The sequence below is a fragment of the Panthera onca genome, chromosome B1, assembly GCF_046562875.1.
Source record: "Panthera onca isolate mPanOnc1 chromosome B1, mPanOnc1 haplotype 2, whole genome shotgun sequence".
NCBI classification, from domain to species: Eukaryota; Metazoa; Chordata; class Mammalia; order Carnivora; family Felidae; genus Panthera; species Panthera onca.
In genome coordinates, this window is record NC_138342.1 from 82,812,812 (window position 1) to 82,834,820 (window position 22,009).

Consider the following 22,009-nt stretch of genomic DNA (forward strand, 5'->3'; position numbering starts at 1 on the left):
ACAACATCATCCTGTCTAATCTTTATGAAGCTGTATTGTCCTGGTAGAGTAATTTTTTTTTAATGAAAGCATCTTTCATAGGTTTACTGATCCATTACTTTCAGTTAATTGAGGTAGAGAAATCTTTTTAAATTTATAATAGTTTATCAAGCAATACAAATTTTTGTTTACCTACAATGTAATACTAATCTCATAGTAAAGAGTGGACAGAATTTTTTTTACATAGATATATGAAAAAAGAAGACAAAAGCCTCAATCCAGTATCAAAAATGCAACAAAACCTTTTTTTTTCCTTTTTACAATCTGAGTTCCATAACAAAGAAAAAAACGGTGACTTTTTCCCCCCCCCCAAGTTTTTATTTAAATTTCAATTAACATATAGTGTAATATTAGTTTCAGGTGTAGAATGAAAAAGTTTGGTAGCTTCATGAAAGAAAGACTTTGATCTGTAAATAAATCACTTTCTCATCTACACACATTCTCGAGCACTTTTTTTTTTTGTGGCTTTTGATTTGGCTTCCTGGCAGCATAGACAGAAGAGAACACACACATGGGGACTTTATCAGTACCTCAGTTTTTTCTTTTAAAATTTTAAAAGTAAAGAATGATTTCTAAAAATAAGAAATATAGTCCATAATTTGGGCATGACCTAAGCAAAAATTTTTAATCTTTTTTCCATAGTTAAAAAGTTAGAATTTTCTGGCAATTTATTTCATGGAGATTTATCAAATGTACATCATCTCTCAATGCATTCCCAGTGCACAGACATTAGGGGACAGTCCACAGTTGATGGTCCACCTCAGGGGTGTTTAAGTAAATTGTGCTGACTGTTAAGAGTTGCTGATTTGTTGTTCAACGAAAGCCCAGCTGACACAGGCATCATTTTATCACACTGATTCACATTTTGTTTGTAATCTACTTTCACCTCCCCATTTCTACACTGGTAAAAAAGTGATACCCCCTTTCTTCTTCCACTATCATCATGACTGAGGGGTTGGTCTGAAACTGTGAACAGTCTGTCAAACAGGGGTGTTGAAGGTGTTATCTGCTCTGACCTGGCTTATAGGGAACCCAAAATCACCTGGTGAGGTGGGGGGGTGGGGGTGCATGCACAGTGCTTCATCATTGGTTTGGATGGTGAAAGCTCTGTTACAATGGACCAAAGTACGTGAGTCAACAACACATAGATTTTGGATTTTGGCATTTCAACCTGTGGAGAATTTCTTTCTGAAGCACGCAGCTTTGAGGCCCCCATAGTATCTTTTAAAAAGCTGTTCTGCAGAATTGGGATAAACCTTTAATGTTGTCACAATCTAGAGTTCTTTGTATTTGGGTGACCCGTTAATGCTGATACCATATGTCCTCTACAGTAAAAAGTGTGCCAAAGGCATTAAATTAATCTTTCAAACTTAAAAAAAAAAAAAGGTTTTGTGGTCCTTGTGTTTAGAGTAATTTTTTTTTTTTAAAGGATAAAATGGGCTCAGAGAAGTTGAGTAACTTCCAGTTAAGGTCACAATTAAGTGGTAGATCACTTGCACTAAGTTTTAAGTCCTTTCCACAATATCAACAAATTGTAGACATGGAAGCAAATAACACTTTTGGAGAGAGACAACACCCCTTAAAGGAGTAAGCTTTTTAGCTTTTTATGTATATTTAGAGATAAAGCTTAAAATGCAAATCTTCCCTTGAGAGTGGGAAAGCATGAACAAATGACTACCATAGGCTTTTACATATTCAAAAAATTAAATTCCAGAATTCTAGATTTAAGACGTGGCAGTTAATAGAAAAGTTCTAATTTAAAAATAATTTCTATAGAATACACATCTGTATATGCACATATGTTTACTTAGAAAACATATTTCTTTGGATGTTTGTGCCATTTCTTAGTTATATGTTGTGTCCATAGCTGTTTCATTCCCATCCCTACACTTCAAGCCACCATATTACTTTTAAATTACCTTATGACTCATTTTCAGTTAATTATAATAATTAACTATTTAGCCAATAAAGCACTTTCATGAGTAAAAAATACAGATTTTTGAATTTGGTTCTAGGAATAGTTCAATTTTCATATTTAATATCTGAATCTCGTATTTATCACATGTAGCATGAAATTGCTTCTGTTTTAAAAGAATAATTATATATTCATTGCAAACAGTATAAGAAGTAATAAATATACCTCCTTCTATCATATGAAAATATGTGACATTTCCCTAAAAAATTCCTTGAATTTAGAATATAGTTAATAATATGGTAACAACTTTGTGTGGTGACAGAAGGTAGCTAGACTTATCATTGTGATCACTTCCTAATGTAAATAAATGTTGAATCACTATGTTGTACATCTGAAACTAATATAAGATTATACGAATAAAGAGAAAAAAATTCCCTGCATATAGAAATTTTAGACCTTCTCTACTTGTAAATCTAAGTGTATCCTTTCCCAGATGATAGCGTTTCCCCTAGGGCTTTGGTACATTTCATAAAAAGGAAAATATAGACAGTGGAAATACAGGTAGAAATAGAAGAGTTCAAGTGTGGTAGCTCATCATGTGTATGCTGGGGGCAAGTGTAATGAGGACCTGCTCCCCTGGGTTTCAGTGACTGAGGGTGGCAAAGATACAAGAAGTGCAAGAAATACCTACCTTTCCTCAATGGGAAGGATGCCACAATTCAACATGAGTAAAATGAGTAAGAAGGAAAGTTTACTGGACTCAACTATGCAGCTGATATTGCATTTAGCTCTCACTTGAATTTTAAACATTTGCTTGAAAAAGGATTTTAAAAAAAAGGTGGATTTCATTTCATTTTTTGCTTCTTTTGGAAAGCTCTCCTGTGTAATTTATTGATTGCATTCCTGAAGAACAGAGTTAATGATGCTGTTTGGTTGATGGTTCCAGAAGGTGCAGGAGCCAAAAGACCTGCTCCAAAGGAAGGCATTTGTGTGGTCTCAAAATGTCAGGATGGTGCGGAGGCTGAAACAGGAAATAAAACATGTTAATTGTTTTAATATTTGGATAACCCACATGTTCCATGTGGGAGTCCAGGGAGCATTCAGCTTTGAAGAAAATGTAAGACTTCAGCATTTAAAAGAGCAGTCCCCTTTTCAATACAGGCACACCTCACTCTATTCCTCCTTTTTTTTTTTTACACATTGAAGGTCTGTGGCAACCTTGTGTTGAGCAAGTCTACCAGTACTATTTTTCCAACAGCATTTGCTCACTTCATGTCTCTGTGTCACATTTTAGTAATTCTTACAATATTTCAAATTTTTTCATTGTTGTTATATTTGTTATGGTAATCTGTGATCAGTGATCTTTCCCGTTATTATGTAATTGTTTTGGGGCTACCACTAATGTGCCCATGTAAGACGGTGAACTTAATCGATACATATGGTATGTGTTCTGACTACGACTGGCATTCCCCTGTCTCTTTGTCTTTCCTGGGTCTCCCTATTTTCTGAGACACAATGATATTGAAATCATGCCAATTAATAACACTACAATGATCTCTAAGTATTCTAGTGAAAGGAAGAATCAATGGATATGGCAAACTATTGTTGTATTTATTTATTTATTTATTTATTTATTTATTTATAAATAATATAATTTATTGTCAAATTGGCTAACCAACAGTGTGTACAGTGCACTCTTGCTTTTGGGGGTAGATTCCTGTGGTTCATTGCTTACATACAACACCCAGTTATTGCTGTTTTATTTTAAGAAATTGCCATAGTCACCCCAAACCTCAGCAACCCCCACCCCGATTAGTCAGCAACCAGCAACACTGGGGCAAGACTTTCACCAGCAAAAAGGTTACAACTCACTGAAAGCTCAGATGATGGTTTGCATTTTTTTGCAACACAATATTTTTTATGTTTATTTATTTTGAGAGAGAGAGGGTGAGAGAGCATGAGTGGGGGAGGGGCATAGAGAGAGGGAGAGAGAGAATCTCTGATGCAGGGCTTGATCCTGTGAACCATGAGATCATGACCTGAGACGAAATCAAGAGCTGGATGCTTAACCAACTGAGCACCCAGGTGCCCCGGCAAGATAATATTTTTTTAATCAAGGTATGTACATTACTTTTTCAGACATAATGCTATTGCACACTAGACTACAGTATAGTGTAAAAATAACTTTATATGCACTGGAAAAGCAAAAACTTTGTTTGACTTGCTTTACTGCAATATTCTCTTTATTGGAATTGAACCCACATTATCTCTAAGGTATGCCTATAATTTTTGTGAAAACTTCTTTGTAAACTGAAAAAAGAAAAAATTTTAAAAATTTTTAATGAAAAAAATTAGTGGTATCTGTATACAAAAAAATCCCAAGGTAACTCCAACTCCTTCCATAATGAGTAGGTCCTTAATACAATTTAAATTTATAGCCATTAATGGTAACCCTTTTTAGGTGGCCAGAAAGAGGCTGCAGTGACTCCATATTATAATTAAGACTCTGTGACTCTGAATCTTTTTCTTTGCAAGCGTGACTGTTCTCTTGTAAATAAAGCTGGGGTGGCTCTGATCATCTAGATTTACTGTAACCAAAATAGTTTGGTTTCAGTAGAACAGGAAGTGCAAAGCAACTATTTTAATTTCTCACAATATGATGTAAAATGTGCTACATCCTAAGACTGAACTACTAATGGAGAACCAAGGCACTCCAATGTTTTTTTCATTCTTTCACCTTCTTTCTCTATTGGCCAACACCTACAATAAAAAAGAAATTTAATACCTACCTTTTTCCAGAGCGAAGCAGGTCAAATCCTTCATTTATTTTTTCAAGAGGCAAAACATGGGTTATTAATGGATCAAGTGAGAACTTCTTAGCCATAAAATCGGCCACAAGTTTAGGGACAGAATCTTTACTCTTAAAGCCTGAAAAGAAAATAACATCATTTAAGATTCAGCCATAGGTTAAGAGGAGAATTGGAGAGGAGGCTTTCCAAGTAGAATTGAAATGAAAGTTTATAGAAAGTGCTACATCCCACAGACTACAATTACTGAGGTTAATAACAGATAGTGTTTCAGTATCCTTTTGCCATGGTTAGACTTTTTAAAAATCCACCTAGATAAAGTGGGGTCCTTAATTATTAGCTCTCTCACAGAGAAATTATACTATGGGTGGTTATTCCCTTAGGGAGCAAATTTAGCAGTTACCTAAATTTAGGCAATGACAGCACACATGAATGACTGCTATGGATTTCCTGGGTCCTATGAGGTATTTCAGTGCCTTATACAGTCATGAGTATAAAAGAAGTGGGACTGAGAGATTCTAGTTAATTTATGGGGACACTAAAAGGTGTGTCTTGGAACCTTCTGTGCGCATCCTTATATCCGTATCTAGTTCATTTAACCATGTTGCTTTAAAAACATTTTTTTAAATGTTTATTTTTAAGAGAGAGAGCCAGAGTGCAAGCAGGGGAGGGGCAGAGGGAGAGAGAGAGGGAGACACAGAATATGAAGCAGGCTCAGGCTCTGCCCTGTCAGCACAGAGCCCGACGTGGGTCTTGAACTCACAAACCATGAGATCACAACCTGAGCCGAAGTCAGATGCTTAACTGAATGAGCCACCCAGGCACCCCTAACCATGTTGCTTTTTAAAAACTGGCTTTGGGGTGGGAGGGAGGGCAGGGTGGGTGATGGGTATTGAGGAGGGCACCTTTTGGGATGAGCACTGGGTGTTGTATGGAAACCAATTTGACAGTAAATTTCATATATTAAAAAATAAAAAAAATAATAAAAAAAAAATAAAAACTGGCTTTGTCACTTGTAAAAGGGAAGAACTCCTGAGGTCCATAAGAATTTAGCCATCAAGCCTAACTACATACCACCAAAAACTGCTCCTTTCCAGGTACGTCCGCCCAATAGCAACATGGGGTTCATAGAGATATTTTGAGAATAAGGAGCTACTCCTACGATGACGCTTACACCATATGACTCTTGGCAGCAGGACAAGGCAGCCAGCTGGAATAAAATTAATATTTAGCATCATTAAAGTGAATTTTCTGATAGTCCACACTCATGGTGCATGGTATCACGTAATATTGATTTAGCTAGATTGTGAGTGTGTGCAGGGAAGAGATTATGGCTTTTGCTTCTTCATTCCCCACTGTGCCTAGGATAGTGTTGTGGTTTTAGGAAATGCTCAGAAAAATTTTTTTAATGAAACAGTGGATGAATGAATCTGTTGTATATGCTTAATTCTTCCTTATAAAATAATAGAGGCAAACATCATCACAAACATATCTACCTATTTATTTATTTTAAGTAGCTATTTTGAACTCAGTACTTGAACCAGGTGTTTTGATGGCAAACAAGATGTTAAGGTCAATTACATCATCAAAATTGGTGTGTTTGTCTACTTGATGGTCTTCTGGAACTTCAAAAGAAAGCTTCTTCATCCAGCCAAGTTTTTAATCATATTCCACAGTAAGAGAATTGTTGAGGATTCTTTAGCAATATATAATGGTTAACCCTTTGATTTTGGAGTATGATGTTTAGAAGACCAGATAACCTCAGAACATGTGGCTATTGGATATTTGGTACCTTCAAGTGAAGTAGCAATCTAATTTCACAGGAGAAAATAGAGGGAAAACAACAGAAAAAGGGCATAAGGAGAAAAGCTATAGCCTTAGAACTTTAGTCATCTGAAGTGAGTATATTGTCTCAAGTCAAGGCTACAAAGAGCTTTATTCTTAGGGTGGTTCCTCATGTTACCATTACTACTAGGATTTACTGGAGAACCTCAAAAGGGGGATTTGTTGGTTTCTGGGGACTTTCTTTCAGTAAGGTTCTAGGGAGTTCTGGGTAGGCGGGATATATATAACTGGAGATGTATTCCTCCTTGCAATTGATGATATTTGTCATTGAAAGTAATGTTATGTATATTCCAAAGATTATGTAAACACTGCAAGATCAGAAACAGCACTGCATATCAGTAACACTAGCTAACATTTACTGAGCTTACCATCTGACAGGTCATGCTGTGCTAAGTATTTTACATGCATTATCTCATGTAATTTATAAACAGTGCTATGAGATATAGATCTCTTAAATTTTTTTGGTGGAAAAAATTGTTGAGTTTCAAAGGTATTCAACCCAACACATAGTTACTGGGTGCTTACTATGTGCCAGGAACTGTGCTCTCTGCTGTGGCAAAATAAGGCAGCATGGTAAATGGAAAAATGCAATATTTTCTGTTAATAAAATGATACTGGTCTAAAATTGGCCATTATTCCTCTGGCCAAAGTATGATATATGAAAGAAAATGGAAGTTTCTTAAAATGTAAAATATTGATAAACCATTTCATTATGAATGTGAGAAAGAAATCAAACTTGCCAATTTGAAAACAATTTATATTACCCATATTTACTTGTTTGAAATTTTTTTTACCAAAAATTAACAAAGTAAAATTATAGTGGTTTAATTTTATAAAAACCCTCTTTCCTCTCGAAAGGAGAAATATTACTTGAGACAGATTTGCTGAGCTGATGGAATTAAAGATTTCTCATAATAATAAGTAGAATAACCCAACAGGATATGGAAAATCACCTTAGTTTTAAAAATATTATTTATATATAATATTTATATTCTACTGCCTCAAAGTATACTATGAAATATAGAAGCAGATATCTCAAGGCATTTCATGTTACATACCATGGTGTCAAGCCGCCCAATGACTTCAAATGAAAAATCCACACCGCCACCACTCATCTCTTTTAGCACCTCCTGGATTGGTTTCTTGTAGTCCTGAGGGCTGATGCACTCAGTGGCACCCACCTCTTTGGCCTTTGCAAATTTGTCTTTGTTGATGTCCACCCCAATAATCCTGGACGCTCCTGCTGTTTTACAGCCTATGATAACAGACAGACCGACTCCTCCAAGGCCAAACACGGCACAGGTGGAGCCCTGGGTGACCTGTGTTTTCAGAAAATGCAAAAATGGATTAAATAATGATTGCCACTGGGGCACCTGGGTGGCTCAATAGGTGAAGCATCTGACTTCAGCTCAGGTCATGATCTCGCTGTTCATTGAGTTTGAACCCCATGTTGGGATTTGTGCTGACAGCTCAGAGCCTGGAGCCTGCTTTGGATTCTGTGTCTCCCTCTCTCTGTCCCTCCCCTGCTTGTACTCTGTCTTTCTCTCTCAAAAATAATCATTAAAAAAATAAAAATAAATGATTGCTAGAAAATGCCTAAGCTATATAAAGTGCTATGCCTTTTCTGTTATGAGGAGCTGTTCGAACTCTTACGTCCAGCCTTCTGCCAAATCTCTTTTGGCTTCAGTTGCTTCATGTTTAAATTGAGGTGGTTGAACTAGATGAGTGGTTCTCAAACGTTGCTGGACATTAGACTCACCTGGGGAGCTTCAAAACATCTCAATGCCTAGGTCACAGCTTATAACCAATTCCATCAGAATTTCTGCAGGTGGGACCCAGTCCCCAGGTGACTCCAATGAGAAACTCAGGCTGGGAGCCAGTGCCCTAAATGCCAGGGACTCCCGTCTTGAATCGAATCTAGTAGCTCAAATCTATCAACAGTTTTAGTATATCAAACACAGAAATGCAAAGTTTTGGGAAATGAAATAATAAGTGGAAAAGATTATTCTGGGAGACTGAAAAATAATTCAGTGAAACCTTCAATAATTAAGTATTTGTTTCATTAACTTTCAGCATCATGACCAGTATCATGAGAGCATAAATTAGCTGTGAAATATAGAAGAGTTAACCTTAGTTTAGAGGAAAGCCCAAGAACAGGGGAAATTTAACAGATAACTAAGATAATATAGCTTGAGATCACTGTGATCTTATTGGGTCTTTATCCCTGCTATAAAAAATATACTAATGAGCAATAATGCAATCAAAAGTTGGTCTATATTTTATTAATGGTTGAAAATAATTATGAATGCTCTCAGTTTCTGCTCTGTGTCTAGGCTCAGCTAGACCATCTGTTTAAACAGATGATGCAGTTGCATAAGAGACTCAGTGCTAGAGCCACAGAATTTGGAAAACTCATGCTTTCAATTGTTTTAGTTGGCTAGAGACTGTTTAGTAAACCTAGTCTGCTGTAATCAGCCTTCAGTGTGGCTGTTGATTTCTCCTATCCCAAGTAACTATACTCTGGGATATAACACCACTTTTTACCTTACTTAGAAAAATTTGAGACTTGTAATTGTGATCTAAAGGTGAAGGTAATTATGTATCCTGGTTTAAGATTCAGCAGGAATTTTGAGAGATAGGCCAATCACAATTCTCATACTAACCAGCTGTGAGATCTTGGGCAAATAGCTTTATGTCTCCGGGTTTCCATTTCACAAAATGAAGGAATACTGCTAGATTTCCATACTTTTGGGAAGAGGAATTTCTGTTTAAAGAATTTCTCTTTAAAATCTGCCACCTCTGAACTGTGTGTATATACATGTGTGTGCAGAAGATGAGATGTAGCAGTGAAATCCCCTAATGACTGGATTAATGCAAAGTGCATTACTGAAGCTTTATTACTTCCTTTGTAGGGATCCACAGAGTGGGTGGGTTGGTAACTCTTGGTTTGGAGGTGCACTATATAAGGCTTTGGAATCTACTGTTCATCCCAATTCTGAGAGTAAAAGATCCATGGACTAGATGCTAGTCAGAGGTGATCTCTTCATCTTATTTACTGTTGTTGCCTCTAAAGTTAGCAGAACCTACTATGCCTGATGCATGTTGGTGTTAGCAGTACAATAAATTACTAAATGAGCTCCCAGCTCTAAAATTTAGTAATCATATAAAGAACAATTGTAGAATAATTATTGAAAATTACATCTTTACTTTTTCTTAACTAAGCGTCAATAGCATTTTCATCTGTGATAAATAAATTTTCTAGGATATGCTCATCAATTCCTTCTGAGGCCATTTTTACAGTCATAACTGATACCCTAAATTTTATCAATGTTATTGTGATAGCAGGAGGAAAATCTACCAGTAAATCTATGAAGAACGATCTCTGATTCCTGTGAGAAATTGCTCTCCTCTTGGTTCTTGATAGTCTGAGTGTAACTGGTTTTATCAACCATTGTCTTTCCTACCTTGGCAACTTTGACTGCAGACCCATAACCAGTAGAAAATCCACAGCCAATGAGACAGACTTTATCCAGTGGTGAGGCTTCGTCAATCTTGGCCACTGAGATCTCATCCACCACTGTGTACTGGGAGAAGGTGCTGATGCCAAGGAAATGGTAAATGGGCTTCCCTCTGCAGGTGAATCTGATGGTACCATCCTGCATGGTCCCCCGAGGCATGTTCAGACTGGCCAGTGCAACACATAGACACACAAGGGCATGAGACAGTAGCATAACGGATGTGTAAATCCATTGCCTGTGTAAGGAGAGTATCAGAAACTTACTCGTTTTTCACGCAGAAGTTGCCTTCTGGGTGTTTACAAACATTGCATTTTCCACACTGGGGAGTAAAGAGTGGAATGACTTTGTCACCTGGAGGGTATAAAACAAATTCTTCTTAAATTTCTACCCAGGAATTAATACAGCAAGAACCAGAAGCTTATGCATATGTATTAGAGGTGTGTCTTTGAAGTCTCCAAGAAATAGGGTTCACCACTATGTTGTTGGTCATTGCCAGCCAGCATTGTTATTGGTTTGGGTTTCCATGTGCCTGAAGATTCTCAAAGAGGAAATGCAAATATCAGAAACAACATAGATTTAAAAAATATTTCTGCCATATTAATAGTTATCTTTTGTTGTGTGCCTTTATTCTTGAGAGTTTTATATATATCATTTAAGCCTCGGTAATTAAATGTTCTCATGTAACTGTAAACATAAATTTTAGCTGTGAGCAGGCTGGTATTCTTCCACTAGATGCCAGGGAAATCTGCTACTTTGTAATAGTTTGAAATAAAGTAAAAATGAGTGTTTGAACAACCATTTCTTGGCTTTTCAAAGTGACTATGCTTTTAAGTTTGTTTGTTTTTAAGGAAAACTAACAAAAATGGGAAAAAGAAGAATTCAAGAAATCCCTTTGTAAACCTCATCAATGAGTTAGGCACTTTCTTAAAGGATAAAAACTGACTTTCAAATGTTTGTGGCTGATAACTTAATTTGTAAATTATCTATTTTTTCTGCTATGATTAAGGGATCAGGGTGAAAAGTAAGGGTGTTGTTTATTATTAATTAATTTTCCCTCCACTGGTGAACTCTACCAAAAATTTATTTTTTATTTTTTAAATATAATTTATTGTCAAGTTGACTAACATGCAGTGTACACGATGTGTTCTTGGTTTGGGGGATAGATTCCCGTGATTCATCATTTACATACAACACCCAGTGCTCATCCCAACAAGTGCCCTCCTCAATGCCCATCATCCATTTATTAATTTATTTCTGAGTAAAGGAAATATTAAGAGCTGAAACACAAACCAGACAATTGACCTGTTCACAGGTCAATTAAGTATTCGGTAATGGGGGAGGCCAAATCCCTTGGTAAATTGATTTTTTTAGAATTAGACAAAATTTTCATTTTTAATCACCTATGCTACCTAGCCACAAGACCTAGAAAAATGGTCAGGCCATAACATCTAATTGAAAAATTTCTATGCCTATCATCTCCATATAAAATTTCCATCTATTCACCCTTTAAAAATATTTATCTATATTAATATTAAATTAGAATAAAATCTATATTAAAGATAAAATAGTACTTTGTCACCAGTCACATTTAACCATGGTTAAAGGTAATAACACAGATATTGTTTATGGCAGGGTGTCTTCTGCTAGGTCTATTTCATTCCCTTCCATCTAGTCTGTTTTGTTCATTTAATGTTCAAGAAGGGAGGCCATACTGGAAGAGGAAATCAGTGAATGAGTCTCTTCCCACCTAAGAGTAGGTCATGTAGATTCAGTTAAAGCCTCATGGCCCCCATCCTGTGAAATCAGTACACAACAGTTTCCATATAGTGATGTGGAGGGTCAGGACATAGACTTTTGTTTTCTTATTTTGTCCCATTTGTAGGTCTCTTTGGACCTGACAGAACATAGTACTCAGCAACACTCAAATGGAAATTATTTGTTTATGAACTCTAACCTTGGCAGTCACTGCGTCTCACTTGATCTTTATGTGTTCCCGGGATCTAACCCAGTGCCTGGCATCTAATAGGCACTTGCTAAAGGAGAGAAAACATGATTGCATGAATGCACACATGTCTGAGTCAGGCAAGGGAGGGAAGAAAGGAGGAGACCTATGTTCTAGTCCCAGCTCAGCCATGACCTTCTGCAAGGTCTTTCCAGGCTGCATGATCTTGTTCTTGAACTGTGAATTCCCGAAGTGTGAATTCTGTACCTGGTTTTACTGTCGTCACACCTTCTCCAACACTTTCCACAATGCCAGCTGCCTCATGGCCTAAGATCGCAGGGAGAGGCGTGATAATTGTTCCACTAACCACATGGTCATCTGAACGACAGATTCCTGTGGCCACCATCTACATGGGAAAGGGAGGATGATTAGATACAGAAAAGAATAGGACACTTATCTTTTCCTCATCAAACAATTTGGAATAGTCTGTGAAACATTTTTTTTCTGAAATAAAGTCTTAATATACAAGAATGTATCCTTTTTATAGAAGTAGAAATTGCAGATTAGCACTAGGAAAGTTGTCACTCAAATTCTACCAGCTGATGCTAATTGATGTTGAAATCTTGATGTACGTCCCTTTATACTTTTTTCCTGTAGAAACATGTAAATTATTTTTTATTTTATTGGGATTAGACTGTATATACCCTGGTTCCTTTTTAAAAACTTAACGACTTGTATTTGTATCTTTCTTGACGATAAGTGTTTGGATCACCATATAGAAAGTGCCTTTTAACGGATTTTTGCTTATTTCCACTTTTACCATTTTTGGAGCCTAAAATTAAAAAACTGGAAAAAATGTTTCACCTTAATACGAACTTCATGGGCCTTAGGGGGTGCAACCTCCACCTCCTCAATGGAAAAGGGTTTCTTTAACTCCCACAGCACAGCTGCTTTGCATTTGATCACCTGGAAATTGAATAGAAAGATGCTACTAGTTTTTCCCCATTCTTAAAGTCAGGTATAGTGACTTTCATCTTGTTATGTGCAACATGTTCCCTCATGTCTGGACCCTAAAGTGTCCCATAGAAATGAAGGAAGGACCTCTGATTTACAAAGAGAATAAAAATACCTTTTTAAAAAACAGGCAAAGCAATCGCACAAGGAAAGAGAAACAGGATTAACTATAATGAGACATTGAGATAAAATGGAATATATTCTTTCAGGCCATCTTCATGTTGCTTTTTGTTTGCCAAGGGTTGTTTATTCCTGATATTTCCTAATGTCCTTAACTCGGTTGTTTACCCGCGACTGTTGGCTGGTGTGTGGAATTCTAAATCAACATAATTTTGCTGACAGGTTTAGTGCTGTTCACATAAAAGCTATTGCCCTCTTGCTCAATTCTCTGCTGAAGCCCAAATAATCTAACTTTATGATTTCGGTTGCACATTGGCCTCCCTACCTAGGATGAGTTTTTTTTTTCTCTATTTGCCTGTTCTCTTCCCTTGACTTTGTTTTCCTTACTGCTTGTGGTTGCTACTTGCTTGCATCACTCATTTGAAAGTTAGCTTTGGCAGTGCTGTTTTGTTGTCTGATTTATGTGTAGAAATTCCTTCCAGATTAGATTTGCAACAAAAATTTCAGAGGTTATAGCTGTATACGCACACTCACACACACCTATGTACACATGTACGTATATATTTAAAAATGGGAGAATGGTGTGCTTGAATTTCTAGCTAGCACAGTTTACCCATTGGGGTTCTTAAAAATAAAAGTTGAAAACATATTTTTAGTGGTTGGGATTATAATATAAAGCTGTCTTCATTGTTGCAAAGCTTACAAAATTAAGGGAGTTTTCTCCTAGAAAGAATTGACTTAATTGCAAATATGATAAAAAAATTTTCAATGCAGATTTATCCTTTTGACAATTTATTTTCATGTTAAATCCCCCCCAGTTTTCAAGGTGTTTTCCAGGGTCAATGCCACAATAGATATGAAAATTCTTGGAAATAATACGCTAAGGGTAGATAAGTCCTGACTACAAGGTCCTGTCTTGGGTGAATTACATACTTGATCTTTAAACCTCACAATGATGTTACCAGGGCAGTATTATTGAATTATTGGTCTTATTTTACAGATGAAAAGATTGAGGCTCAATGGACTCCATAATTGACTAATTTTCCCAAAGTCACAAAGCTGGCTGTCCAGAGAATTAAGATCAATGCAACTTTATTTTTTTACTACTCCATGGTAGTGAAAAGAGATTAAATAATAATAGCAGTAACAATATAACAGCAGTGACTAACATTTGTTGAATTATTTCTTTTTACAATCTTTTTTTTTAAGTTTATTTATTTTTGAGAGAGAGAGAGACAGAGCATGAGTAGGGGAGGGGCAGAGAGAGAGGTAGACACAGAATCCGAAGCAGGCTCCAGGCTCCGCGCTGTCAGCACAGAGCCTGATGCGGGGCTCGAACTCACAGACTGTGAGATCATGATCTGAGCCGAAATCGGACACTCAACCGACTGAGCCACCCAGGTGCCCCTGTTGAATTGTTTCTATGTACCAGGCACTGTTACAAGTGTATTACAGTATTAATTTATTAAATTCTCACACCACCTTATAAAATGGTATTATTATTGCCATTTGGCATTTGAGGAGACTATAATGCAGGAAGGGTAAACAGAAATGGGTGTTATCACAAAGCTAAAAGTGATTAATGCTGCACCCAAAGATTTATTGTTTTCATTAATACATTTGGTTTGCACATTTGCTCTCTGAACTCCTTTTAAGCTTAGTTTTGGCATATTTAATTGTTCTTTTTCCTAACTATTCCTCATTTGAAATGTAACTTGCCATTGTAAATACTAACCAGTAATGAATTAAAATAAAGAGATTTGGAATAAGAAAACTGACAACTGGCGACCCATGTGGTTTCCAACCAATCTAATTGATATAGGAGTGTTGTGTCACACAGTGTGTGTAGAAACCTCGGAATCTTTAAGTTATCATAGCAAGATAGTGTATGGTGTGATCCACTCCTAACATAACACATGTCCTAGAAACAGTTGCATAGACTTTTGTAATTGAGGTAGGTTAAACAATATGAGTTGCTTGTATTGAATGACCACATGCGTTTCTGTGCACCTAAGCACATTGAACAAATGAGCATGAATCCATGGAAGACTTAGAACTGATTATCTCTGTTCTCAGTGCTAATAAGTGATTCAAACTGTACCACTATTATTTTTATTTTGTAAACCCATGTTGACTTTTGTGTGGAGAAGATACTGTTCCACAGGATTTCTATGGAAATTTCCTGGATTCTGCACAGTAGGGCCCTTGTAATTCAGAATTTGCATGTTGATGCTGGCTTGCTTATTAATCTTGATTGTTCTAAAGTTTTGAAATCAGTGTGCCTTTTGTAAGAGATTTTATAGGAAGGTTCAAAGTATATCTCAAAGTCCTCTGAATCAAATTCCTCTCATAAAACTTTTGTCAGGTCTAACTTTCCTGTGTTCCCAAAAAGAATATGATTACAAAAAACATTTAAATTATGTTTTTTTATTATAAAGAAAACTCCTTGATTAAAAACATAGAATGTTAGATTTACAAATCTATTTATGATTGACTATAACTACTGCACATGTATTTAATACAGGAAGTAAAGATTTTATTAAGTACAGATGCTATGCATTCTTGATAAAGATATTTAGGAATAGCCTATTTTTAACTGTAGTTTAATATACATTGAGTATTGAAGCACACACTCTGTTTTGTATTTCAGTACACATTGTTTCTAATTTATATATGCATTTTAAATTATTCATTAATACTATATCTTTGTGAATTATATAGTAAGAATATATTTCCAAAAGTAGAAACAAAATTTTTTTTGCTTACTTTTCCTGCTGTGCTCATCGTTCCGTTTTCTCTGCAGACCAGGAGACTGGTGAATTCTTATAGACTCTTCTGTTTGAGTAGATAAAGCTGATATGTTATACAGATATTTTGTTTGCTTGAGTAACTGCCCATTCCACACATGTGATCTGGGGTCTTTAAGCCACACCTATCAGCTTTTTCTCAAGCCAAGTCAAATCAGGAAGAAAAGCGCACTGAGCCAGCATCCAAACCTTTGACTTTGCACCTTGCCAATTTCAGTTAATATATTGGGTTCATTAGGTAAACTATGTCCCTACACCTAAATTTTAATCTCGCTCTCTTTTTTTCCTAGATTGCATATTTCTTCTCTTTCCATCCCACATAGGGTGTTCGGAGTTGTTTGCCCTTCATGTGAGCTAATCTCCAACTTCTAGTCCATATGTTGCAGTTCGAAAAGAGGAGTAAGGAAGCAGCACAAATGATATTGGACAGAGAGTGCTCTGAGCCAGAGGAATAGGTTTGATTTAGCACTCTTTTCATAGAAGGGAAGTTGGACAACAATGAGTCACAGCACAGACACTCACCTCTACCTGTCATAACAGGGAGTTTGGAGCAGTGGTTATGGCTTGGCAGACCCTATGCTTACTAGCTGTGTGCAGTTGGATTTATTATTTATCTGTCTTTGGCCTTAATTTTCTTACCTATAAAATGAGGATGACTGTTGGTACCCCCTCGAGGAGTTGTTTGAGGAAAACTGAGAATATCCTTTTAAAGCACTTCTCAGGGTGCCTGACAAATAGGACAACCTTCAGTGAATATTAGCTACTCACTAAGGTTTCAGTGCTGACAACCTTACTTTCTTTTTGTTCTCCCAGCCCTCTAGGGGCTGAATGTTAATGTTCTCTGTGGCCTAACATGCCTTTTGTGATCTTTCAGCTTTTCAACAATTGTGCAGCCAGTTTTCGGTAATAAATCTACTTTGTTTGAAATACAGAGTTTTCTATTTTCCTAACTGGACACTGATACAGTTCTTGGCACCAAAAGTGCTCCCAGAAGCATACTGTCTAGCAAACCATAGTATTACACAGACTGAGTTAATTTACCCAGACTGAGTCTTTTTAATGGTTACCATGTGCTGACATAGAAAGCACTGGAATGAGTATGTTAAAGGGGGTTGAGAAGAAAGGAAAAGAATCCAGAATCATCAACAGAAGAGAAACCAATAGATGACTAACAGGACCCACTTGCTCTTTTCCATTATAGATTTCACGTAGGCCTGATCTGCCACGGTTTGCACACCGCCCATTATGTTTTCAAGTAGTTTTCCAGAGCACTTTGAAGACGTTTGAAGTATTGTACCTTTCGAATCCCTGTATGATACAGTCACTGAAAATGTTATGCTCAGCCATATATGCCTATTTGCATGATGCTACAAAACTTGTTTTAGAATTTTCATTCATTTTGTATTTTAAGAGTCCTAGAATATAAACAATTCTTTTGTGTTCATCACTTTTCCAGTTTTTGATTTTTCATTTTCATTTTTACCAAAATTATACATGCATATACATATGCAAAACTTTTTTCTACAAAGCCTCCTAAGAAAAGCAGCTGTACTTGCTTTCCTGCTTTTTCCTACATTTACTCTTCCCTACAAGCCACTGCTGTCAACTTTCGAAACTTATTATTTTGTTTTTTTATTTCCACATCTCCAAGTAGCATGCATATATTACTAACTTGGTTTTGCTTTGGACATTCCTATTAACTTTCCATTTGGGAGGATGAAAATTTGGGGCAGTCATTACCACAAAAATGCTCTACTTCTGGGGGTGGAGAGAGTGAGGAGGAAGAGGAGGGGGGCCATCCCACAATACAAGGCGGGAGGGCAGTAGGTGGTTTGTATCTGGGCTGTGAGGTGCTCAGTGCCTCAGACGTTGCTGCTTCTGTCTCTTTAATGCGAGAGGAAGCAATGCAGTGGAATTGGTGGAAACTGGCAGAGCTGTAGATGTTACTAGAGGAGGAGATCCCTGTGGAAAGATGGCACTGATGGAGAGTTACCAGAATCTGACCCGGGTGGTGGACTACTGTGAAAACAACTACATACAGGCTGCAGACAAGAGAAAAGCTTTAGAAGAGTCCAAAGCCTACACAACCCAATCCATAGCTAGACTTGCTTCTCAAATAAATGCACTGGCCAACAATGTACTCCAGTTGCTGGATATCCAAACCTCTCAGCTTTGGAGAATGGAGCCTTCCACCAATCATATGTCACAGACCGTGGACATTCATAAAGAGAAAGTGTCTTGAAGAGACATTGGCATTTTGACAACAAATAAGAATACACCAAGAACTCACAAAATAATAGCACCTGCACATATGGAGCGCTCTGTAAGGTGTATTCAGAAACCTATTGACTATACAATTCTGGATGTTGTGGGCCGTGGTGTCAAGCATGGAAATACCCAGCCTGCAAGAACTGGCACACTGTCCAGAACAAATCTTCCTACTCAGAAACCTCCAAGCCCTCCCATGTCAGGCTGGGGAACACTGGGACAAAATACTCCTTACAAAACCCTGGAACCTGTTAAACCCCCAGCAGTTCCTAATGACTACATGATAAGTCCTGCTAGGCTCAGAAGTCAGCATAGTCCAGGCAGGACGGCTTCTTTACACCAGACACCGAGGACACACAGTAGAAGTAGTGGGGGGGAGTAGAAGTCGAGAAAGCAGTGGAAGCAGCACTATTGGCATCCCCATTGCCATGCCTATATTTCACCACTCACTATTGGACCAGCAGCCCCAGGCTTAGGTCCCAGTTCCCAGTACGGCACAATGACCAGGCAGATTTCTCAACACAACTCGACCACTTCCTCGATGTCTTCTGGTGGATACAGACGAACTCCCTCTTTGCTCAATTTTCTGCTCCTCAGCCTCATGTTAACGGAGGTCCACTTTATTCTCAGAATTCAATTTCTGTTGCTCTCACCCCTACCCCTATGCCTCAGTTGACTCCACAGATAACCTCTCACAGGCTTCGTGGCCAGGATGTAGGAAAGCATTGCTGATAGTCCAACTCCACCACCACCACCTCTCCCAGATGACATTCCCATGTTTGATGAGTCTCCGCCTCTGCCACCACCCCCAGTGGATTATGAGGATGAAGAGTCTGCAGTAGTTCAGTATAATGATCCACATGCAGATGGGGATCCTGCTTGGGTCCCAAGAATTATATGGAGAAAGTTGTGGCACTATATGATTATATGAAAGACAAGGACGATGAGCTATCATTTATGGAGGGTGCAATCATTTATGTGATAAAGAAGAATAATGATGGCTGGTATGAAGGAGTCTGCAATCAAGTGACTGGTCTGTTCCCTGGGAACTGTGTTGAATCAATCATGCGCTATGCTGATTACATTTTTGCTTTTAAAGCAGGTTCTTCTTATTAGTCATACTGTGGGATTATTATGGTTAACAGAGTTGTCTTAAAATATTTTCAAACGTGCCCATATTTTCAGGACATGCTGTTTTATTGGTATAATTGAATGTCTACCTGTAGGCATAAGTCTTTGAGGCAGTTTGTGTATTGCTAATCAGCAATTAATACAGGAGGCTGTCCATACCTGATAATGCTTATGTACTTACACAGTTAACTTTATGACCAGCCTAAGTATTCTGGGGGAGTGGTGTAGAATATTTAACAAATCATGATTCAGACCGTACCATTACATGTTTCCATGCGGCATGGTTACTAACGCTATGTCAGACTAATATTAAAACCAGAAAACTACAATCCTCGTGCTGGTCATACTTTCCGTTTAGATTTTCTCATTATTGAAATATACTATTTGTTTAAAGCATGCATACAAATTTATGTATTGAAATATACATAAAAAATCCAAGATGCTTCCAATTTGTGTAATATTTACTTGGAGTACTCGTACTTAGGTCTCATGAAATGAATTGAGTCTCTAAGGTCTCTATGTGAAACAAAACAAAGGGTTATCTGTAATGTTGTAATTTGTACCTAAGTTTTTTAATGGGTGAATTTGCGTTATAAATTTTTTCCATTCATAAATACATAAATGAACCAAAGATTTTTGTCCTTTCCCTCACTGGTTTGCTTATAAAATAAATGAGTAAATTTAAAAAATATTCTACTTCTCTCTTGTTTCCCGAAAGAATAACAGAATAATTTGTTATTAGGACTATGTAAATGTTACATATAGGTGAACCATTTAGTTTGCAGTGGTTTTTTTTTTTCCCCTTTACCTAAACAATTCTGTTTTTCCTAGGATTAAATATTGTTCGTTTTTTTTTTGTTTGTTTGTTTTGTTTTGTTTTTGTTTTTTTTTTTAACTAGCTTAGTAGGGCACTTGGGTGGATCAGTTGGTTAAGAGTCTGACTCTTGGTTTTGGCTCAGGTCATGATCTCGTAGTTTTGTGAGTTTGAGCCCCACATCAAGCTCTGTGTTGACAGTGCAGAGCCTGCTTGGGATTCTCTCTCTCTCCCTCTGTCTCTGCCCCTCCCCTGATCGTGCTATCTCTCTCTCTCTCTCTCCAAACTAAATAAACTTTAAAAAAATATATAGGGGCGCCTGGGTGGCTCAGTCGGTTGAGCGTCCAACGTTGGCTCAGGTCATGATCTCAGGGTTCGTGGGTTCAAGCCCCGCGTCAGGCTCTGTGCTGACAGCTCAGAGCCTGGAGCCTGCTTCGGATTCTGTGTCTCCCTCTCTCTGCCTCTCCCCCACTCATATTGTGTCTCTGTCAAAAATAAATATTAAAAATTTAAAAAGAATTTGTAAAAAACTAGCTTGATTTTGTCTTTATGCTTACATCTAATTCAATGCCCAAAGCATCTCCAGTTGTTTAGTTCTCCACTTAGGACAAATAGACGCATCAAGTATCTCACCAGTTTTGTCTTTAGAGAAATCTTACTTGGAGTCTTTGACATGCTCCAGAATGGCCTGGGTGTGCTCTGAATCTGGGGCAGCATGCTCTTTTGGATTCCTATGGCTGCTCTAACAAATTACCACCAACTGGGTGGCTTCAAACAATGGAGATTTATTTTCCCCCACTTCTGGAGGCCTAAAATCTGAAGTCCGTACCACTGGGCAGAAATCAAGTGTCAGCAGAGGTACTAAGAGAGAAGCCATTCCTTGCCTTTTCCAGCTTCTGGTGGCTGCCACATCCCCTGGCTTGTGACCACACACTCCAAACCCCTTCCTTCCCTGCTCCTTTCTTCCCCCTCCTTCTTCGTGTTGTCTTTGGGAGCTTGTAGCATGTTCTGTTTATCCCTGGTAATCTGAAATTTTACAATGACCAGTTCTAGGTGGATGTATTTTTATCCATTTTACTGGCATTCCGTGGCTTTTAAAAAAAGATGAGGGTTGGGGCGCCTGGGTGGCTTGGTCGGTTAAGCGTCTGACTTTGGCTCAGGTCATGATCTCACGGTCCGTGAGTTTGAGCCCCGCGTCGGGCTCTGTGCTGACAGCTCAGAGCCTGGAGCCTGTTTCAGATTCTGTGTCTCCCTCTCTCTCTGCTCCTCCCCTGTTCATGCTCTGTCTCTCTCTGTCTCAAAAATAAATAAAACGTTAAAAAAAAATTAAAAAAGATGAGGGTTAACTTTAAAGTTCCAGAAAATTTACTTAAACTGTTTTATTAATGCTCTTCCTTCCCTACCCTTCCCACCCTAGCTTCTCTGTTCTTTTATTCATTCTGGAACTCCTACTACTCAGATACTGAATGTTTTGATATACCACTCTCATTTTCTGTCCCATGCCCCTTTTTCCTTTTTTCCATCTCTTTGTGTTTGTGCTCCCTCCAGCTTCAAATATCCTCTTGAAATGAAGGCACAGTTGGCATAGTCAGGGTTTGCAGGGCATGACACAAGCCTCCTGGGGGTTGGGAGTTCCTACCAGCCCAGCAGTGGCACTTCATCTTTAGTTCCAGTGGTGGGGCAGGAGGTGGGTTGGAACCGAAGCCTGTAGTGATGAGCAGTATGTACCAGCTCTGAGAGCCCTTCTGGCTCCCAGCAATGAAAAATTTTATTTCTAAGATTAAAAGCT

At 37.7% G+C, this 22,009-nt stretch overlaps 1 protein-coding gene and 1 pseudogene across 1 annotated transcript; one reads left to right on the plus strand and one right to left on the minus strand.

The window, feature by feature from the left end:
- Nucleotides 1–344: 344 nt before the first annotated feature.
- On the minus strand, nt 345–16,096 carry LOC132692283 (alcohol dehydrogenase E chain). The gene is made up of 9 exons (XM_060654574.3): nt 15,967–16,096; nt 12,931–13,032; nt 12,334–12,472; nt 10,388–10,475; nt 10,071–10,290; nt 7,665–7,925; nt 5,836–5,971; nt 4,744–4,882; nt 345–2,975 (listed from the first exon to the last, which is right to left on the minus strand). Exons 1-9 carry the CDS (start codon nt 15,982–15,984, stop codon nt 2,951–2,953), a joined length of 1,128 nt encoding a protein of 375 aa, XP_060510557.2. The 5' UTR covers nt 15,985–16,096; the 3' UTR covers nt 345–2,950.
- A 997-nt stretch (nt 16,097–17,093) lies between these two features.
- On the plus strand, nt 17,094–19,981 carry LOC132692282 (abl interactor 1 pseudogene; annotated as a pseudogene).
- The last annotated feature ends 2,028 nt before the right edge of the window (nt 19,982–22,009 follow it).

What these genes read in the sequence shown, in the direction of transcription:
- LOC132692283 (XM_060654574.3), bottom strand. An exon ending in AACTTCTGCGTGAAAAACGA is followed by an intron (nt 10,291 to 10,387) that starts GTAAGTTTCTGA and finishes TGCACTGGCCAG; the next exon opens with TCTGAACATGCCTCGGGGGA. An exon ending in CTGCAGTCAAAGTTGCCAAG is followed by an intron (nt 7,926 to 10,070) that starts GTAGGAAAGACA and finishes CTGAAAACACAG; the next exon opens with GTCACCCAGGGCTCCACCTG.